This window comes from Coffea eugenioides, chromosome 6 (genome assembly GCF_003713205.1).
Source record: "Coffea eugenioides isolate CCC68of chromosome 6, Ceug_1.0, whole genome shotgun sequence".
Classification (NCBI taxonomy): Eukaryota; Viridiplantae; Streptophyta; class Magnoliopsida; order Gentianales; family Rubiaceae; genus Coffea; species Coffea eugenioides.
Window position 1 is genome coordinate 9,948,328 of NC_040040.1, and position 21,373 is coordinate 9,969,700.

Genomic DNA, 21,373 nt, shown 5'->3' on the forward strand with positions numbered 1-21,373 from the left:
GGATCTATTGTGTCGACAAAAAAAATAAAAATAAAAATCTCTCTCCTTTCAAAATAGCCTACTACATGACCTTGTCAAAAAAAGTCACCACCTAACCTTCCTTTGTATTTTTGAATTTGCATCACCACTTCATTTTGCACTTTAAATTTGAATTTTAAATATCTTGCATCCTAAACTCTTAATTTCAGATATTTTACATTCAAAACTCTCAAGTCTTATCTTATCTAAATCCCAATCAATAGCAACTTTTACAAAATTTATGAGATAAAAAATGGTGCGTAGATATTGTCAGTGTCGGATTCATGAAATATGTGCAAAAGTTGAATTTCAAATTTAAAATTTACATAGTTGTCATTCATCCAACTCTGACAGTGTATATACTGTCAGTGTAGGAAATATTAATCTTAAATTGTAATGTATCGTTTTGTTTTAATTACAAACTCTTATACTTCATTATGATCACTTTGAACACATTGTCATTAATTTGTAGGATATTTTGGCACTACTAATTTTGCTAACATAATTATTGTCATTAATTAGATTTAAATTATTAAAAATTGAAAATTTAAGATATAGAGCGTTCAAAATTGAGAATTTAAAGTACAAAGGATCCGAAAGTTCAAGGCGCAAAGTACAAAATATGGTACGTAAAAGTTCACGGATGCAAAGTGAAGTTACTCCAAAGGCCACAAAAGAATTTCCAAGGGAAAAGGACACCCAGATACCGTCAAATTACAACTGTACCAGATAAACTTTTTATATTTCATATGAGTCAAAAACATGCGACCGTGGTCACTTCTCTCCCCACTCTACAGTCACTGCCGTCGCAGCTCCTCCTACGTATTTGCCGCCATCTCCACCCGGACCACCACTATCACCACCCATTTCCACCGCACCATGGCCACAACAGCCTCCGAGCCGACAAGCCCATCCAACACCCGTCTAGGTTGGATTGGAACTGGAGTCATGGGCATCTCCATGTGCTCCCACCTAATCAACGCCGGCTACAATCTCACCATCTTCACCCGAACCCCCTCCAAGGCCCAATCCCTCCTCTCTCTGGGTGCCCACTGGGCCGACTCCCCCAAAACTGTCGCCTCCCAATCCGACGTCGTCTTGTCCATCGTCGGTTACCCATCCGACGTCCGCCACGTTATCCTCCACCCATCCACAGGTGCTCTCTCCGGTTTACGCCCCGGAGGTATCATCGTTGACATGACCACCTCGGATCCCTCACTCGCCGTTGAAATACACTCGGCAGCCACCTCTGCCGGCTGTTCCGCCGTTGACGCCCCAGTATCCGGCGGCGATCGTGGCGCCCGCAACGCCACGCTCTCTATCTTCACAGGCGGGGACGGACCTATCATCGAAAAACTAAAACCCATTTTCGCCCTCCTCGGAAGAGTTTATTACATGGGTGCTCCAGGAAAGGGGCAATTCACGAAACTAGCAAACCAGATAACCATATCTTCAACAATGGTGGGGCTTTGTGAAGGTTTAGTATATGCCCACAAGGCTGGTTTGGACCTAGAGTTGTACTTGAGTGCGATATCTACAGGCGCGGCTGGATCCAAGTCGTTGGATTTGTATGGGAGTAGGATTTTGAAAAGGGATTTCGAGGCCGGATTTTTTGTGAATCATTTCGTGAAGGATTTGGGGATATGCTTGAGGGAATGTCAGAATATGAATTTGGCGTTGCCGGGTTTGGCACTGGCTCAGCAGCTTTATCTTTCGCTTAAGGCTTATGGTGAGGGGGATTTGGGCACCCAGGCGCTTGTTTTGGCGCTTGAAAGGCTCAACAACGTTTCACTCGATTCTGCTGGTGGTGCTGCTGGTTCAGGGAATAAAACATGAAGGTAGGGATTGGTAAAGTTTTGATATTTTGAGGATGGAAATATAAATGTTATTACACTTTTTTTTGTTCACATTTTGATTGTGTTGGAAACTTCGCTATGGATCATAATTCTGGTAAAAAGCATGATTACTCCGAGTTATTTTACTGTGTGCTTTTTCCAAAGAAGATCGCGACTCCAATGTAGTCTGTTATGTGGGTTGGGTTCAATTACACAACTGTAGACACTTTAGACATTAACACACAAACCGTGTGTCAGTCATTGCACTAGAAGTTGTGTTTTTGCATGTTGTTGTTGTTGTTCCAATGTCTACATTCGTTATTTTAGTTTTTGCATCTATTGTGTCAGTGCACACACTTGGTGCAGATGCCCTCGATCTGTGTTATGTTTTCCTTTGTAGTCTAGTGAGAGTTTAAGAAAAAATTGTTTTCGTTGGGGGGCTTGGTTGGATTATTCTTGCAAATCTAGTGAACTCAAAATTGGATATGCAGTCCTTACCTTGCATGTAATCCTATGGGGAGCTGAAAGTGGACTGTTGGCATACTACGTTGGTTGGAAAAAAAAAATCTAAGAACTCCAATAAGGATCAAGGAAACCATGGGCATCTTATCTGCTAATAAAAATGAAGATATGGCTCTGCTCTTGTTTGCTCATGACGTGTGACGTGGGAGTTGTTAAATTAACCTAGCTCTTAAACCGCTATGTGTTAAATCCTTATCCTTGTTTCAGTCGCCTCTTTTATTGAAGGTTACTGGGGTTACTTTTTTGCACGTTGAATATGTTAGGCAGCCTGGGGGACTGGGTCTGAGTAATTCAGAATGACCTGTAAGTTTACTTTGAGCTCGCTTGTTGTATGCTGCTGCTTTTCCACGTTTGAAAGATTTTACTGTATCTTATGTATGCAGATTGAGGCAAGGAACTTGGATTGGGTTGGATCAGTGGGATACTTCTTGTGTATGGCTCTGATTATGTGTTCTCCTAATTTAAAAGTGAACAGGGTTCTTGTTGTTCAGGTAGAAGTTCACAGCTTGGAATTAGGTTAAAAGCAGGGGAAGTTCAATGCATGTAAGGCAACATTTGCACAACCCTGAGGAATAGTGGAAGCAAAAGAAAATGAGGCATCCTTGTGCATGTAAACCATGGATTTCTTGTTTAGGCAGTTTGTCATGGGAGTGTTGTTTCAATTATTAGCATAACTGCGGTGAATCATTAGTAAGAGGTTCGCAAACTTAGAAGATTGATTGTAAACTATCCTACACTGATGCTACTGACCATGACACGATGAATTTCTGGTCCTACTGAATGACCGAGCTGTGGTAAACATGTTGCAGAAGAAACTACTTGTTCATTAATTTTTTGATGCCAAAAATAAAAAGGGTTTATGCAGCTGCAAAGCGCATGAGTGCAATAAGGTGTTAGGAACTTTAGTGCTTGGTATTACTTTGTGGGGTTCTACTAAATAGTTTGTTGGGTGCCATATAGTTGCCTCATGTCTTCAAATCATGAAGCCACGACCTCTTCTAATGTGTTAGCAGTTAATTTGTATGAGATGTTATCTCACTCGTAAATGACTTATCTGTCTGGTAAAGAGAGATAAAATGTTATAGACATTGTCAGGTAAGAATGCAATGGCCTTTGATCTTTATGTAAAAGTGGGATGAATTAGATCCTTTTTAGACGTTTTTGATTGAGAAAATATTGAATTTGATGCTTTTGAATTGTTTAACAATCAAGTGCACGCTTTTATCATTGGTAGTGTATGGGAGTGGTTAGTTTTCTTGGGTTGTTGATATGAACCATGGATGTTCGACAAGTGCATACTTTTATCATTGTAGCGTATTGAATTTTTTACTTTTAATTGCTAGTGTTTTTTGGATTTTTGATATGAACCATGGATGTTTGACGGCTCTGATTCAAGTGGTGAGACTTTTGAAGTCGACAGAAATTAAATTATAAGAAAGGGTCGGGTTGAAAATCTCTGGAGGCACAGATTGCAGGGTCTGGGTTGATCAATGGCTAGAGGTACACAAAGGAATTTGATTAATTCAAGGAATGCAGAAGCTTTCCCTCGGCTTAGGATTCTGGAACATCTGATACATTGTGGTAGAAATGGAACCAAGACGAATGATTAGGTGCCCCTGCAGGGGTAATATTTCTTGGTCTCTAAAATTCGATGGCATCCTGGATCTGGGATATCTGTTCACGGATGCTTGAGACTTGAGAGCTAAAAATTGAAAGTAGGCTTCTTTGGAACGGACTATGGACCTTAAGACTTGTCGAGGGATTGTCCCGCATTCTGATTGGTGCAGATGGACGGGAATTTCTTACATGTCTGAATATGTGGCAAAGATATTGAGGTCATTATCATCACGATAGAGTTTCCTTCAATCAGGATGGGAGGAGGCGAGATGTTGACTAGAAACCATTGGGCCTGATTCAATGATCAAGGAGAGTCTATTTAAAACTTTTCCGTATGTTAGATTGGCGTACACTAATTTAAAACTCTTCCGTACGCTAGATTGATGTTCAAATTCCGCCCAGTGCATCACAGAAGCATAGTGCTTTCTTGTTCTTAATAAATTCAAAAGGTGCAACGGTGCACTTGTTTGATCTGAAAGTTCACCCCTCAATTCCCATAAAAGCTCCTTTGAACTCCCCCTCCTCTGTAGTCTAGGAGTGGTGTAGATTAGCACCGGGGTAGGATGGATCAGATTGTTTCCATTGTGAAGGAAAAAGAGAGCGAGAGATAGAGAAGTTGACTAGTCTATGAGCATCTAGAAAAGAGAGAGGGAAGTTGACTGGTCTCTGGGCATCTAGAAGACTGGAAACAATTACTTGGCAGAGGGGGTTGAATTAAGCGGCAATATATATATATAATTAATTTTATATATACTGTCATACATTATCATCATATTTAAAGTTAAAATTCTTGAAAAAGATATATTTTACCCTTTTTCTTTTGATGCCGTCAAATCCTTGAAAAAAAATGAAAATAAGTAAAATTCAAGCTTAAAAGGCTTCCTTTACTAATTTTTTTCTACCGATTTTTAAAAATTTAACGATTCAAATTTTGTTGAGTAGTATTGCTGTTTTTTGCTTTTCCGGCTCCATCAACCTTCTACTGGTCTACTACTAGCACTTCTTGTAAAAGCAATAAAGCAGTCTCCGGACGGCCGCCCTGTACGGTAGCCAAAACAAGGCTTTCTTGAGTGAAAGAGTCTAGCCTAGTCATATCTTATCTTAAACTACATAAAGCCGCGAAGGCTGATCTACAGTCAATTGTCCTGGTTTCGCTGCTCATTTCGTCCTTTTTGGTCCTTTCTCAGCTTCCGTGCAGCCCCTTTGGCTGCTGCTGCCTTTTGCTCATTTCTGCTTTTGTTCCCTTCTTCCAATTGTGCCCTTGTCCTGGTTTCTTTGTAATTTTATGCTCAATTTTGTCCTTTTGTTTGCTGTCCATCCTTCGGCTGCTGCAGTTGTTATCTAACAGTTTTGTCCTTTTGTTTCTTGTGCATCTTCCGCTGCTGCAGTTGTTATCTAACTTTATTGACAAAAATATATTAATTTATCGATTTGATTTATTAACTTCCTTCAACGTATAACTTCCTTCTTTAACTTTCTCCTTCTTCAAAATATAATTTCCTCTGCTCTTTTATATTTATTAACTTTCTTCAAAATATATATATTAGCCAAGATATTGATTTTCTAAAAAATATACAAATCAATAAAAAATCTGTGTGCATCTAATATATACATAACAATATAAATTCTATGTGTTACATTATCTATTCGTTGATTTTGAATAAGATATTAATTCATCAATAAATAAATTGCTTCATGATTAAATAAATATTTATTCATATATGCTATTCAATCAAACATTATTAATTTTCGATATCAATGAACTAATGAACTCTTCAAAATTGTGTTATCTTTAAATTTTAGAATCTTATTAATTCCCAAAAAAATTGAGTAAGATATTGATTGATCAATAAATAAATTGCTTCATGATTAAATAAATATTTTTTCATATATGCTATTCAATCAAGCATTATTAATTTTCGATATCAATAAACTAACGGACTCTTCGAAATTGTGTTATCTTTAAATTTTAGAATCTTATTAATTCCCAAAAAATTAATGCAAGTACTATTCTTTCCAGCAACATTTATTTACAAATCAATCGATCTAATACTCATAGAATACAAAAATGATTATTCGATTAATAAATACAAATATATGATTTCTTAATTTCTAATATCACATTGTTAAAAATCTTTAATTTATATATGTTGCTTCGATATCACATTGTTAATTTATATACAAGAAACAAGATACACACATTGAATAATAAAGATGTTGCTTCGATGATATTCTCTCTTAATTATTGTTTCTTTACTTTTGTTTGTTGCAGTTGTGCAGCTGCTACCTTCCATTCCCTAATGCAGACGCGAATGTTTTGGGCTATCCAAATCTATATATATTCTTGCATCCTATTTGTGTGCCTTTATATAGATATATATATATTCATTTTCTCCAAAATATATATGTCGACAAAAATAATGATTTTTTAGAAAATATATATATCGACAGAAATTTTGTGTGTATCTAATAAATATAAATCAATTGTGCCACTTTGTATTAGCTTCCATTAATACGACCAATTGTTTTTAAAAATATAGGATAATTTCCCTCTATTTCAAAAATGTAACTTCCATAATATTTGTTAACTACTAAATTATTAATTTAAAGCTTTTGGATTTTCAAGACTAAAAAAATATTAAATATCAAAAAATTACGCAGGTCACTAAAAATCCTATGTTTATCTAATACATACTAACGAATAAAAATTCTATATGTATCTAATCAATATATATAAATCGATTATGCTGTTTTGTATTAATGCAGATCAATGAAAATTATATGTGTTTAATCTATATCAAATGTATATAAATTAATAATACTGCCTTGTATTAACATATAATAAGTGTTATTTATATCAAATAATTATAATTTTGAGACTATTTCTATATTTATAATTTTATCTCCTTCTTTATATTTATCCGCTTATTTATTAACTCGCTTATTTATTAATTTTGTCGAAAATGTGTACATTGACAAAAATATTAACTATTAAAAAATACGCAAATCACTAAAAATGCTATGCACATCTAATACATAAAATAGCATTCTTTTTATGTTTATTCGCTTATTTATTAATTTTCTCCAAAATGTATATTAGCAAAAATATTAAATATGAAAAAAATGCAAATTCTTAAAAATCCTACGTACATCTAATATATGCAAATGAATAAAAATTCTATGTGTATCCAATCAGTATATATAAATCAATTATGTTGTTTCGTATTAAATATCAAAAAAATATGCAGGTTGCTATATACACAAACATATTAAATATCAAAAAAATATGCAAGTCGCTAAAAATCCTATGTACATCTAATACATATAAACGAATAAAATTCTATATGTGTCTAATCAATATATATAAATCGATTATGGTGTTTTGTATTAATGCAGATCAATGAAAATCATATATGATTAGCATGCATCTAATATATATAAATTAATAATACTACTTTGTATTAACATATAATAAGTGTTATTTATGTGAAATAATTATAATTTCGACACTATTTCTATGTTTATAATTTTCCGTCCTTCTTTATATTTATCCGCTTATTTATTAACTCACTTATTTATTAACTTTGTCAAAAGTGTGTGTATTGAAAAAAATACTAAATATCAAAAAATTACGCAGGTCACTAAAAATCCTTTGTATATCTAATACATACTAACGAATAAAAATTCTATATGTATCTAATCAATATATATAAATCGATTATGCTGTTTTGTATTAATGCAGATCAATAAAAATTATATGTGTTTAATCTAATATATATAAATTAATAATACTGCCTTGTATTAACATATAATAAGTGTTATTTATATCAAATAATTATAATTTCGAGACTATTTCTATATTTATAATTTTCTCTCCTTCTTTATATTTATCCGCTTATTTATTAACTCGCTTATTTATAAATTTTGTTATGTGTACATTGATAAAAATATCAACTATTAAAAAAATACACAAATCGTTAAAAATGCTATGCACATCTAATACATAAAATAGCCTTCTTTTTATGTTTTCGCTTATTTATTAATTTTCTCCAAAATATATATTAGCAAAAATATTAAATATGAAAAAATGCAAATTCCTAGAAATCCTACGTACATCTAATATATGCAAATGAATAAAAATTCTATGTGTATCCAATCAGTATATATAAATCAATTATGCTGTTTCGTATTAATACAAATCAATGAAAATCATATGTACTTAACATGTATCTAATGTATATAAATTTAATTAATTTTCTCCAAAATGTATATATTAGCAAAAATATTAAATATGAAAAAATATGCAAATCGCTAAAAATCCTACGTGCATCTAATATATGCAAATGAATACAAATTCTGTGTGTATCCAGTCAATATATAAAAATTAATTATGCTATTTCGTATTAATACAAATGAATGAAAATCATATGTACTTGACATGTATCTAATATATATAAACTTAAAAAGAAATCAATCCAATATTTATTGATTCAAAAAACAATTATTCGATCAATAATTACAAATATATGATTCTAAATTTATAATTTCATATTGTTAGAAATCCTTAATTTGTATATATTATATTTATGAATTTATATTCTTCACTATATTTCTTTTCTTTTAGTTTTTCTAATACTAAACGCTTCCATTATCTAACACACGATTTTGATTTTTTGGTGAGTTTCATATAAATTACATTCCAATCAATATAATTCACTACACTGTTACTCTGATTTCATAATACAACTATATTTTTTTCCCTATTTTCTATCTCAGGTACTCATTGGTGATGTACCCTCGCATATACAAACAGACAACATAAGAGTCATCAATTGCTATTATGCTAAAACTCAATGGATCTTTCAGCTAGAAGGAAAGATTGGCTAATATTCACACAAAAACACTTCTTACATGAAGGAAGTGTCATCCTGTTTACCCTGTTCAATGAAAACAATTATCATCTGCAGCTCATCAGCAGAGACTTTATCCAACAATCATAATTAAACGTGTCTACTACAGCTTCTTGCACATAGCAATTATCTATTCCTCAAATTTTCTTTATTCTACTTCCAATTATATTTAACAATATAAAAATAAACATATCGAAATTATTTCGAATTATTAATTTATCTCAACTCTTAAAAAATGATTTACATTCCATTAATTTAAATAATATTTACATCCTGTTACTCTTAAAAAATTAAATACAAATCACAACAATATTACTATATCTATTTATAAATATATTAATCCAATATATTGTTCCTCTATTTATTATTCCAACCCTACTATCATATAAAACGCTCTAAACATTAATTATTAAATAAATCTTACATTACTATTAAACAGTCAATAATGGGCACCCCGCGAAACTTGCGGGGCACAATGCCTAGTTATATATATAATCGTTGATATGTGGAGGTAAATGTTATCCAATTCCCAGTAAATGTCCATGGTATCAGCATGGGCCGTTGAACAAAAGTACTTTGTATACATACGTACGTACGTATATATATATATATATAATGGATGAGGAGGCAAATGACATGCAATTCCCAAGTAAATGTTCTGCCGTGTTAGTCACTTACTAAGGGACTATTTTGTGCAGACTTATTGGAAAAAGAAAAAAAAAAAGAGGGAGTTTTTGGAAAGTGGGAACCTTCTTGCACGGCTGCTCTCATCTCATGGGCCGTCACTGGATATGATTGTCAGTGGATATGATTGCTTGCGGATTATTAGTATTTTGATCAAAACAATAATAATACTAAGGGCAAATTATCCATTTGGTCCTTGTACTCTTTGTCTAAGTAAAAATAAGCTCCTCATCTATTTTTTGCTGACTTTAAGCCCTCAAACTTGTAAAATTGGGTATCCGTAACCCTTTTAGCCAGTTTCTCCGGTTTTGCAACCGGAAGACGAATTCACACGAATGGCAGTATGCTTTTAAGAAGGGCATTTTTGTCCGCATATTCTGAGCAAAAAAGGAACAACTCCTCTCTCTTCCCTCCATGGACTACTCCTACACCTACGATGACCTCATCTTCCTCCCCTACTTCATTGACTTCTCCACCGATGCCGTCTCCCTCTCCTCTCCTCTCTCCCGCAACCTCTCCCTCTCCCTCCCATTCGTCTCCTCCCCCATGGACACCATCTCCGAGTTCTCCATGGCTTCAGCCATGGCCTCCCTCGGCGAAGTCACATTGAAGCCCTCCATCTCTGAGATCAAAATCTCCTCGCTCAGCTTCGCTCTCAGCAGCCCGTACAGCAGGCACGCGAAGTCACAGTAAAGCCCCTCGTCCCGCGAGATCAGCTCGTTGGAGAAGGTCAAGCCCGGCATCAACCCCCAATTCTTCACCCAGAATATGGCGCAAAAGCTCCCTGAGAAGAATATCCCCTTCACGCAGGCGAAGGCCACCAGGCGCTCCGCGAAGGACTCGGAGTCGTCGATCCAGTGGAGGGCCCACTTGGTGCCATCAGGTTTTCGTCTAGTCTGCACGAGCTGAAGAATGAGAGGTCGTCGAGTACAAATATCCGAACCTCTGGGCAAGAAATCTCTTCTGACTAGTGCCTCCAGAACACTGGATTTTCCACTGTTCTGGCTTCCGACGACCGCCACTTGCGGCAATTCAATTGTAGACTGGCTGGAGAGCTACGCGAATATGTCTTGGAGCTTGTTGACGATCGGAATGACCGAGCTCCCCAACGGCACAAAACTACTATTGGATTGACTGGCCAGAGACGGAGAAGCAACGGTGTCGTTTACTGGTTCCTCAGCCATAGATGGACTGTCGTCGGCTGAGAATTGAGACCAATCAAATCAACTGTGCGTTAGCTACCGTGTTCTACTGTGTGTTGAAGAGATCGAAAGAGGGGAGTACTGAAACCCTAGCGTCGCGCGAGTTTGAATCTTTTGACAAAAATGTCATTTTTCAAAGCATACTGGCATTCGTGTGAATTCGCCTTCTGGTTGCAAAACCGGAGAAACTGGCTAAAAGGGTCACGGATACCCAATTTTACAAGTTTGAGGGCTTAAAGTCAACAAAAAATAGATGAGGGGCTTATTTTTACTTAGATAAAGAGTTCAATGGTCAATTGGATAATTTGCCCTAATACTAATGTGTTGCGGGGGTTGGTTGGTTTAATGAATGAACCAATAATATTCAGCGGAAGAAAATAGACGCACTCATTCCCGTGTGATGTGGTGTGGTGTAAGGTCAAAGTTGTTGTTGGTCTTTGGCATCACTTTGTTAGGGTCTCCAGTCAACAAAGGCGTTCTCTTCTCTCCAGTACCCTCTCCCCCGTTTTGGTCAAACCTTTTTTTTTTCCTTATTGCTGGTAATCTGAAATCCTGTTGAGAGTAGTTTGGTGGTTGTGTCGATATTGCTGGTTTTTTTTTATTAAAAAAAACATTTATTTATTCTCCTCATAGTCGGTATTGCTGGTTGTTCTCACAATAGCTTCATGGCTTTTACCAGGGCTAGCGTCAGAGTTTTTGTAGTACCCTCTGCCTGTTCTTGTTGGAAATTTCTTTTTTCTAGAAAATAATAATAATAATATATACATACAATATTATTATTATTATAAATATATAATACTCCAGCAGCAAATAAGTCAGAAAGTCGCGCATCCCACCAGCTACGATCCGGGTTACCGTCTGGTTGTTTCAGAGGTGGCGCACTCATTCCCGTTGTTGACTGACTTTCCAAGTCAACCACTACACACGTGTCATTGATGGTGGGCAGAGCTACTTTTGTCTTTGGGGCTGGAGAGTGCCATCCTACTTGCGTTGTTCTTGGTTTCTAGATTTGCTTGCTTGCTAGGATTCCCGACTCCGTTCGGACTTTTATTTATTTATTAAATACATTATCCAATCACCGGTTTATCTTCCTCATCCTCAATTGTTTTTTTGAGAATATCATATCATATAAAGCACTAGGATATTTTTTTCCCCTTCAAAAAGTCATTCCTAATAATCTCGAAACATGCTCACGTAATATATTTTGCTTTTTTTTTTTTGCCATTTAGATGTTTTAAATGTTATTCTCATCAATCTGAGAGAAATATCAATGGAGAGTCCCCAAGATCCAAAAAATGGGAAATTCCCATTTAATATTTTATCATAGGAGCTAATACAATTCAAAATTTTATTCTCAACATGTTAATCATCAATAGTTTTTTTTTAGCAAATTAAGGTTTGTCGAATGAGTGTCTAATAGATACATAACTCGCGGTATCGAAAGGTGTTTTAAGCGTTAATTTTAATCAATATAAAATTGAACAAAGAGTGTCCAAAAATACGAATTTTAAATTTGTGCATGTTTTTATTGTTTTTCCGGTGGGGGTGAACTAATATTCATGGGAAACACGTTAAGAAAATCCCTTAAAAAATATATATATATATATATGAATACGTGATCCATAGCCAATAGCCATATTTTGTTGCGAGGCCTTTGATTAAATGAAATAAATAACGAAATTAGACGAAACTGCTTGGAATCCAAATCTTACCGGCCGCGACAAGGAAAGACTAACAAGACAGGCCCACTAGGAATGCCAACAAGAAATTTTTGATTAATCCCACCTCTTATATGGGGGGAGTGGGCCGTTTGTAGGGGTTTTAAAAATCGGTTTATAGCCGCTGGAATTGATAAGAATTTCCAAGCATTTTCCTCTCAGCGTGCAACATCCTTTCCATTCCTGAGAGTCTACACTCTACAGACAGGCCATGAGCTTTCAACTTCTCCATTGTTATTTGTAATCCTCCTCCTTCAATCACCCCTGAAAATGTCCAAAACCACCCAATGGTCTTCCCAGCTCACCTTTCTGATATTCACCATCTTCTTCCTCTCCTTACCTTTCCTCGGCAACTCACAAGCTACCAAAACCAATCCAGAAGAACAGACCATTCTGCTCAAACTCAAACAGCAGTGGCTGAATCCGCCCTCCCTGTCCCACTGGTCCTCATCATCAGACCACTGCACCTGGCCAGAGATCAACTGCACAGGTGGATCGGTCACAAAACTCAACGTCTCCAATTTGGCAATCACAGAAACAATCCCATCATTTATCTGTGACCTCAAGAACCTCACAGTTCTCGATCTCAACAACAATTTCATCCCCGGCTCCTTCCCTACAGTTCTCTACAGCTGCTCCAAGCTCGAATACCTTGACCTGTCTCAGAATTTGTTCGTTGGCACTATTCCTGATGCTATTGACAGCCTATCCCCAAGCACCCTCCAGTACCTTATACTTGAAGCCAACAATTTCACTGGCGACATCCCTCCAGCTATTGGGAAGCTAACGGGGCTTAAAAGCCTTTACGCCAGAAGAAACCTGTTTAATGGTTCTTTCCCTGCAGAGATTGGCAATTTGCTGAATCTTGAAGAGCTGGCCTTGAGTACTAATGGATTTGTCCCACAACATATACCCTCGAGTTTCACTCGGTTGAAAAAGTTGAGATTTTTATGGATGTTTCAGACTAATTTGATTGGAGAGATCCCACAAGACATTGGGAACATGACGGCTCTGGAGTACTTGGACTTGTCAGAAAATGAGCTCAGTGGAAATATCCCTGGTGGACTATTTCAGCTTAAAAATCTGAGCAGTCTTTTGCTTTACAAGAACAGGCTGGTCGGGTCAATACCATCATCAATTGAGGCCTTGAATCTGGAGATCATTGACCTGTCTAATAACAGCTTAACGGGGAAAATACCGGATGAGTTTGGCAAATTGACAAACTTAACAGGGCTAGCTCTGTTTTTCAATGAATTATCAGGCGAAGTACCTACTAGTTTGGGCATGTTGCCATCACTAGTAGACATTAGGCTGTTCTACAATAATCTATCAGGTCAGTTGCCACCAGATTTTGGGAGGCACTCGATGCTCAGTAGCTTTCAGGTTTCAGCCAACAATTTCACTGGAAATTTGCCACAAGATTTATGCAAGAACGGTGTGCTAATTGGTGTGGTTGCTTTTGGCAACAGTCTTACAGGAGAATTACCACCATCCCTTGGGAACTGCGACAGCATGCAGGTTGTACAGCTTCAAGGTAATCAATTTTCAGGCCAAATTCCGGATGGTTTGTGGACAACAAATTTGACAACTTTGTTGATACAGAATAACTCATTTACTGGCCAGCTACCGGACAAAGTTGCATCAGGTTTGTCAACTCTTGATATCAGTAACAATCAGTTTTCAGGTGAAATTCCAGCTGGAGTGTCATCTTGGAATAATTTAAGGAACTTTAAGGCAAGCAATAACCTGCTCAGTGGTAAAATTCCTCAAGAGTTGACTTCTCTTCCAGAGTTGGAAACACTTCTGCTTGATGGCAATCGGCTTTATGGGAGTCTGCCATCAAGCATAATCTCATGGGAGGGGTTAAATGTCTTGAGCTTCAGTAACAACCAGCTTTCTGGCCAAATACCTGCAGCAATTGGCCTTTTACCTGTCCTTAATGCCCTGGACTTGTCAGAAAATGACTTCTCAGGTCAAATTCCAGCTCAAATTGGGCTTCTAAGGTTAAATTCCCTCAACCTCTCTTCCAATCGCCTCTCTGGTAGAATACCTGGTGAATTTGAAAATGCAGCTTTTGACAGAAGTTTCTTGGGTAATGCTGGTCTTTGTTCACGTAATCCATCTTTAGGCCTTAACGCCTGTGCTTCCCAAACCGGGGAGTCAAACAAGCTTTCAGCAAAATTTGTCGCAGCTGTTTCAAGTATAGCCGCAGTTGGCTTTTTAGTGGCTTTAGTATACACATTCTTTTTGATCAGAGGTTACAAGAAGAAAAAACAGGGATTGGATTCAACTTGGAAATTAACCTCATTTCAGAAGTTGAATTTCACTGCACCATCCCTTCTATCAAGCTTGACAGAAAGCAACATGATTGGAAGTGGAGGTTCAGGAAATGTCTATCGTGTTCCAATTAATAGTTCAGGTGCATATGTTGCTGTTAAGAAGATTTGTAATAGCAAAAGGTTGGATCACAAAGAATTTCATGCAGAAGTTGAGATTTTGGGCACTATTCGACACTCCAACATTGTGAAGTTAATGTGTTGCATCTCAACGGATAGTTCGAAGTTACTGGTCTACGAGTATATGGAAAATCGTAGTTTGGATCGTTGGCTTCATTGCAAGAGGAACCGGTCTGCTAACACAGGTTCAATCCACCATATTGTCCTGGAGTGGCCTAAGAGGTTGCAGATTGCAATTGATGCTGCTCGAGGGCTCTGCTATATGCACCATGACTGCTCACCATCTATAATTCACCGAGATTTAAAATCAAGCAACATTTTGCTAGATTCTGAATTCAATGCAAAAATTGCAGATTTTGGTCTGGCTAGGATGTTAGTGAAGGATGGAGAGCCCAACACAATGTCAGTTGTAGCTGGCTCATTCGGATACATTGCTCCTGGTACGTGGTATTGTAATTTGTCAAATGTATTTGATTTTTTTTTTATTTAATTTTTTTGTCGAAAGGGGGATTATTTGATTATGATCACTTTAAATACTACCAAACTCAACTTAGTTGTTCTGTTTCTTGATTTTGTATTGCAGAGTATGCTCAGACAAGAAGAGTGAATGAGAAGATTGATGTGTATAGCTTTGGGGTCATCCTTTTGGAACTGGTTACTGGAAGAGAAGGCAATTACGGTGATGAGACTTCATCGCTTGCAGAATGGGCGTGGCGTCACTTTCAAGAAGGGAAACCAATAATTGAGGCCTTCGACGAGGACATAATGGAGCCTTGTTACTTAGATGAGATAGCCAACGTGTTCAAACTCGGTATTTTCTGTACCGGATTGGTGCCCTCCAACCGCCCTACAATGAGGGACGTTTTACAAATTTTGCTCCGCTCTGTTCATTCAGTGCCAATGGGAGAAAAGAATGGCAGAAGCGAGTATGATTTTGCCCCCCTTCTTAACAACTCAAAGCGCAAGAAGTCGTTGATCGACGAAGATGGCGGCTTCGACTCAACGATCTGATAAAGCTTGAAAATGTAACCATCAGGTGGTTGATCCACAAAGTTGGGAAATCGATGAAGGTTCTGAACCAAGCAGCAGAAGCAGGCTAAGGAGATTGGAGCGGGTTCATGGGGCTGCATGAGTTAGCTTATACTAGTTGTCTAGAATTAGGAGATACATGGTGTTTTCAAACTGTAATTGGCGTACAAGTAGAGAAAGTAAAGCTTATTATAGCAGGCATTTCCACAGCTCGTATGAAACGGCTGGCAGTGACTGCAGCTGCTACGAAGCAGCATTTGTTTTTGGTATCTACAAGTTTCGGATCAATATATGTATAGTCTTTAAATGGATATATTCTAGCAACACGACTAGGAAAAATGGGTTGGCAGATTATGTAGTAATTTATATAACAACCTCAGAAAATCTTGATGAAGCCTAGTACTAAAACTGCTACTCACTTCATGTGGATCTCCATCAAGTCCGTTTAATATGTTGTGCAGGACTATATTTGATCCAAAGAGTATCATCTACATGTGCACTATACATAATCTTGAATGCCCAAATGATCTTACAACAAAGCCTTAACTTTAAGACACTGCTCTTAAGCCAAAGAGGGAGGGGGGGAATTACTAACAAAAATACGAAGACATTGTCTCAGTTACGGGCCAGAAATCTAGAGGTACACGGGTCCATGGCTCAGTTTGGAGCTCTGCTAGACCATACATATATTCAAACGTTCCTCGCAACATCTCCTTGATTCGGCTGCTGCAGTTGCTCCCAGGGAAAGGATGGCACAAATATAGAGCTCCAACGCAGTAGATCTATTTTTGGGAGCACTACAGCTCATACCAGGATCAGGATTCCTCTACTTCGAGATATTGCGAATGAGAGGCAGCCAGGAGCGCAGCACCAATGCCAGAACCATCATTTGAGTGGATAATTGAAACATTCTCGTAAGCATCTCCAAGCAATTCCTGAAGAGTGCTGTCCATACAATTTCTGAACTTTGCGTAGTGCTCGAAAAGTCCGCCATCCAAAGCTACAACTGACTTCTGCTTCTCTCCATCCTTTATAATATCTCTACCCAATTTTTTGAGAATTCCCAGGATCCCAGCAGCAGAGAGGCGTGCTCCAAGGAAGAGGAATTCACTAGTTGTCAAAGAAATTAAACAAGCATTTTAGCAACTTCGTGTTTCTTTTCTGTTGCCTGGTGCCATACCTCTAAAATATCTTTTAGCTTTGCACCAACCACTTTGAGATCACAAGATGTGTCGTGATGTATTGCAGACATCTCAGGGGCCCTGGATATAAAGCAGTCAGTAACTTTGTGTTTCAAGTTTAATGCATTAGAATTAGTTGAACAAAATAGTAAAAGCATATGAATGCAGAAAATCTATAGATTATGTCCCACGACCGCAATGTACAATTACATACTGCCAAAATTGAAAGTTAACGTTGTACGCTTTAAAAAAAAAAATGCTTTAAAAAATGTTCACAAACTACCAAAACCTAAGGTTGACCTCTTGATCTGATGGCACACCTCAATATGAAAGGAATATTTAGCTTTGGAGGAACAGCATCACCAAACAAGGCAGCTTCTTCAGCCATCCTGCATAGTACTCTACGCACAATTTCCCCTAAATACATCCCAGATATAATCTTCTCAAAAATCTGCACCAGTTAGCTGGTATTAGAAACTTGAAATACACAAAATAATCCATAACAAACTTATTAAAAACAAAGCAGCTGTAAAGTGCTCTGTTGACCTGTTCCCCAGGGTTTAAACTCTCAGCATCAAGCCCTTGATCATACTCAGTTAGGGGAAGATGTGATGACCGAAAGTTACCCCATTCCATGTTGATAACCTACACAGTTCAATGCCATAAAGAAATCAATTTGGCAGAGAAAATATGAGAAGATAAAACAAGACTTGACTGTGGTATTAAACTGCTTGAGTAATTTGGAGAATGCCAACCATCTCTCCTGATTTAGGCAGCAGACCATGCCACTTCGGAATTGCATGCGCCCTCTCGACATATGCTGCATTAGTCCCTGTACCCAGGATAACAGCAGCCATAACATCTGGGTGGTTGTATCGACCTCCAGCTAAGGTTCCAACTGCATCGTTGACCTACAGTAGCCAAGCAATATGAGAAATCTGCATGCTAAAGGAGATTTGACCTTCAAAATTAAGCAGTCACCCCACTCTACAGTCACTGCCGTCGCAGCTCCTCCTACGTATTTGCCGCCATCTCCACCCGGACCACCACTATCACCACCCATTTCCACCGCAACATGGCCACAACAGCCTCCCAGCCGACAAGCCCATCCAACACCCGTCTAGGTTGGATTGGAACTGGCGTCATGGGCCTCTCCATGTGCTCCCACCTAATCAACGCCGGCTAAAATCTCACCATCTTCACCCGAACCCCCTCAAGGCCCAACCTCTCCTCTCTCTGGGTGCCCACTGGGCCGACTCCCCAAAACTGTCGCCTCCCAATCCGACGTCCTCTTCTCCATCGTTGGTTACCCATCCGACGTCCGCCACGTTATCCTCCACCCATCCACTGGCGCTCTCTCCGGTTTACGCCCCGGAGGCATCATCGTTGACATGACCACCTCGGATCCCTCACTCGCCGTTGAAATACACTCGGCAGCCACCTCTGCCTGCTGTTCCGCCGTTGACGCCCCAGTATCCGGCGGCGATCGTGGCGCCCGCAACGCCACGCCCTCTATCTCCGCCGGCGGGGATCATCGAAAAACTAAAACCCATTTTCGCCCTCCTCGGAAGAGTTTATTACATGGGTGCTCCAGGAAAGGGGCAATTCACGAAACTAGCAAACCAGATAACCATAGCTTCAACAATGGTGGGGCTTTGTGAAGGTTTAGTATATGCCCACAAGGCTGGTTTGGACCTAGAGTTGTACTTGAGTGCGATATCTACAGGCGCGGCTGGATCCAAGTCGTTGGATTTGTATGGGAGTAGGATTTTGAAAAGGGATTTCGAGGCCGGATTTTTTGTGAATCATTTCGTGAAGGATTTGGGGATATGCTTGAGGGAATGTCAGAATATGAATTTGGCATTGCCGGGTTTGGCACTGGCTCAGCAGCTTTATCTTTCGCTTAAGGCTTATGGTGAGGGGGATTTGGGCACCCAGGCGCTTGTTTTGGCTCTTGAAAGGCTCAACAACGTATCACTCGATTCTGCTGGTGGCGCTGCTGCTTCAGGGAATAAAACATGAAGGTAGGGATTGGTAAAGTTTTGATATTTTGAGGATGGAAATATAAATGTTATTACACTTCTTTTTGTTCACATTTTGATTGTGTTGGAAACTTCGATATGGATCATAATTCTGGTAAAAAGCATGATTAATCCGAGTTATTTAACTGTGTGCTTTTCCCAAAGAAGATCGCGACTCCAATGTAGTCTGTTATGTGGTTTGGGTTCAATTACACAACTGTAGACACTTTAGACATGAACACACAAACCGTGTGTCAGTCATTGCACTAGAAGTTGTGTTTTTGCACGTTGTTGTTGTTTTTGTTCTAATGTCTACATTCGTTATTTCATTTTTTGCATCTATTGTGTCAGTGCACACACTTGGTGCAGATGCCCTCGATCTGTGTTATGTTTTTCTTTGTAGTCTAGTGAGAGTTTAAGAAAAAATTGTTTTCGTTGGGGGGCTTGGTTGGATTATTCTTGCAAATCTAGTGAACTCAAAATTGGATATGCAGTCCTTACCTTGCATGTAATCCTGTGGGGAGCTGAAAGTGGACTGTTGGCATACTACGTTGGTTGGAAAACAAAAATCTAAGAACTCCAATAAGGATCAAGGAAACCATCGGCATCTTATCTGCTAATAAAAATGAAGATATGGCTCAGCTCTTGTTTGCTCGTGACATGTGTCGTGGGACCTAGCTCTTAAACCGCAATGCGTTTAATCCTTATCCTTGTTTCAGTCGCCTCTTTTATTGAAGGTTACTGGGGTTACTTTGCATGTTGAATATGTTAGGCAGCCTGGGGGACTGGGTCTGAGTAATTCAGAATGACCTGTAAGTTTACTTTGAGCTCACTTGTTGTATGCTGCTGCTTTTCCACTTTTGAAAGATTTTACTGTATCCTATGTATGCAGATTGAGGCAATGACGGAACTTGGATTGGGTTGGATCAGTGGGATACTTCTTGTGTATGGCTCCGATTATGTGTTCTCCTAATTTAAACGTGAACAGGGTTCTTGTTGTTCAGGTAGAAGTTCACAGCTTGGAATTAGGTTAAAAGCAGGGGAAGTTCAATGCATGTAAGGCAACATTTGCACAACCCTGAGGAATAGTGGAAGCAAAAGAAAATGAGGCATCCTTGTGCATGTAAACCATGGATTTCTTGTTCAGGCAGTTTGTCATGGGAGTGTTGTTTCAATTATTAGCATAACTGTGGTGAATCATTAGTAAGAGGTTCACAAACTTAGAAGATTGATCGTAAACTATCCTACACTGATGCTACAGACCATGACACGACGAATTTCTGGTCCTACTAAATGACCGAGCTATGGTAAACATGTTGCAGAAGAAACTACTTGTTCATTAATTTTTTGATGCCAAAAATAAAAAGCGTTTATGCAGCTGCATGAGTGCAATAAGGTATTACTTTGTGGGGTTCTACTAAATAGTTTGTTGGGTGCCATAGAGTTGCCTCATGTCTTCAAATCATGAAGCCACGACGTCTTCTAATGTGTTAGCAGTTAATTTGTACGAGATGTTATCTCACTCGTAAATGACTTATCTGTCTGGTAAAGAGAGAAAAAATGATGACCACATTGTCAGGTAACAATGCAATGGCCTTTGATCTTTATGTAAAAGTGGGATGAATTAGATCGTTTTTAGACGTTTTTTGATTGAGAAAATATTGAATTTGATGCTTTTGAATTGTTTAACAATCAAGTGCATGCTTTTATCATTGGTAGTGTATGGGAGTGGTTAGTTTCCTGGGGTGGTTGTTCGACAAGTGCATACTTTTATCATTGGTAGCGTATTGAATTTTTTTACTTTTAATTGCTTGTGTTTTTTGGACTTTTGATATGAACCATGGATGTTTGACGGCTCTGATTCAAGTGGTGAGACTTTTGAAGTCGAAAGAAATTAAATTATAAGAAAGGGTCAGGTTGAAAATCTCTGGAGGCACAGATTGCAGGGTCTGGGTTGATCAATGGCTAGAGGTACACGAAGGAATTTGATTAATTCAAGGAATGCAGAAGCTTTCCCTCGGCTTAGGATTCTGGAACATCTGATACATTGTGGTAGAAATGGAACCAAGACGAATGATTAGGTGCCCCTGCAGGGGTAGTATTTCTTGGTCTCTAAAATTCGATGGCATCCTGGCTCTGGGAAATCTGTTCACGGATGCTTGAGAGCTAAAAATTGAAAG

The 21,373-nt window shown here is 38.2% G+C and overlaps 2 protein-coding genes and 2 pseudogenes across 4 annotated transcripts; 3 read left to right on the top strand and 1 right to left on the bottom strand.

Moving 5' to 3' along the window:
• The first annotated feature begins 779 nt into the window (after positions 1-779).
• LOC113773340 (probable 3-hydroxyisobutyrate dehydrogenase-like 1, mitochondrial) lies at positions 780-20,125 on the top strand. 3 transcript variants are annotated; one of them, XM_027317961.1, is made up of 2 exons: positions 780-1,856; positions 20,086-20,125. In XM_027317961.1, the coding sequence occupies exon 1, from the start codon at positions 781-783 to the stop codon at positions 1,852-1,854; it is 1,074 nt and encodes a 357-aa protein (XP_027173762.1). In that variant the 5' UTR covers position 780; the 3' UTR covers positions 1,855-1,856; positions 20,086-20,125. The 3 variants fall into 3 exon arrangements, with proteins under 3 accessions (XP_027173762.1, XP_027173761.1, XP_027173763.1); XM_027317960.1 differs by lacking the exon at positions 20,086-20,125 and adding an exon at positions 2,759-3,247; XM_027317962.1 differs by lacking the exon at positions 20,086-20,125 and adding an exon at positions 2,639-2,749.
• Positions 12,674-16,302, top strand: LOC113773337 (receptor-like protein kinase HSL1). Its single transcript, XM_027317956.1, has 2 exons — positions 12,674-15,402; positions 15,546-16,302. Exons 1-2 carry the CDS (start codon positions 12,777-12,779, stop codon positions 15,971-15,973), a joined length of 3,054 nt encoding a protein of 1,017 aa, XP_027173757.1. The 5' UTR covers positions 12,674-12,776; the 3' UTR covers positions 15,974-16,302.
• On the bottom strand, positions 16,432-18,235 carry LOC113773513 (annotated as a pseudogene).
• LOC113773341 lies at positions 18,002-20,167 on the top strand (annotated as a pseudogene).
• The last annotated feature ends 1,206 nt before the right edge of the window (positions 20,168-21,373 follow it).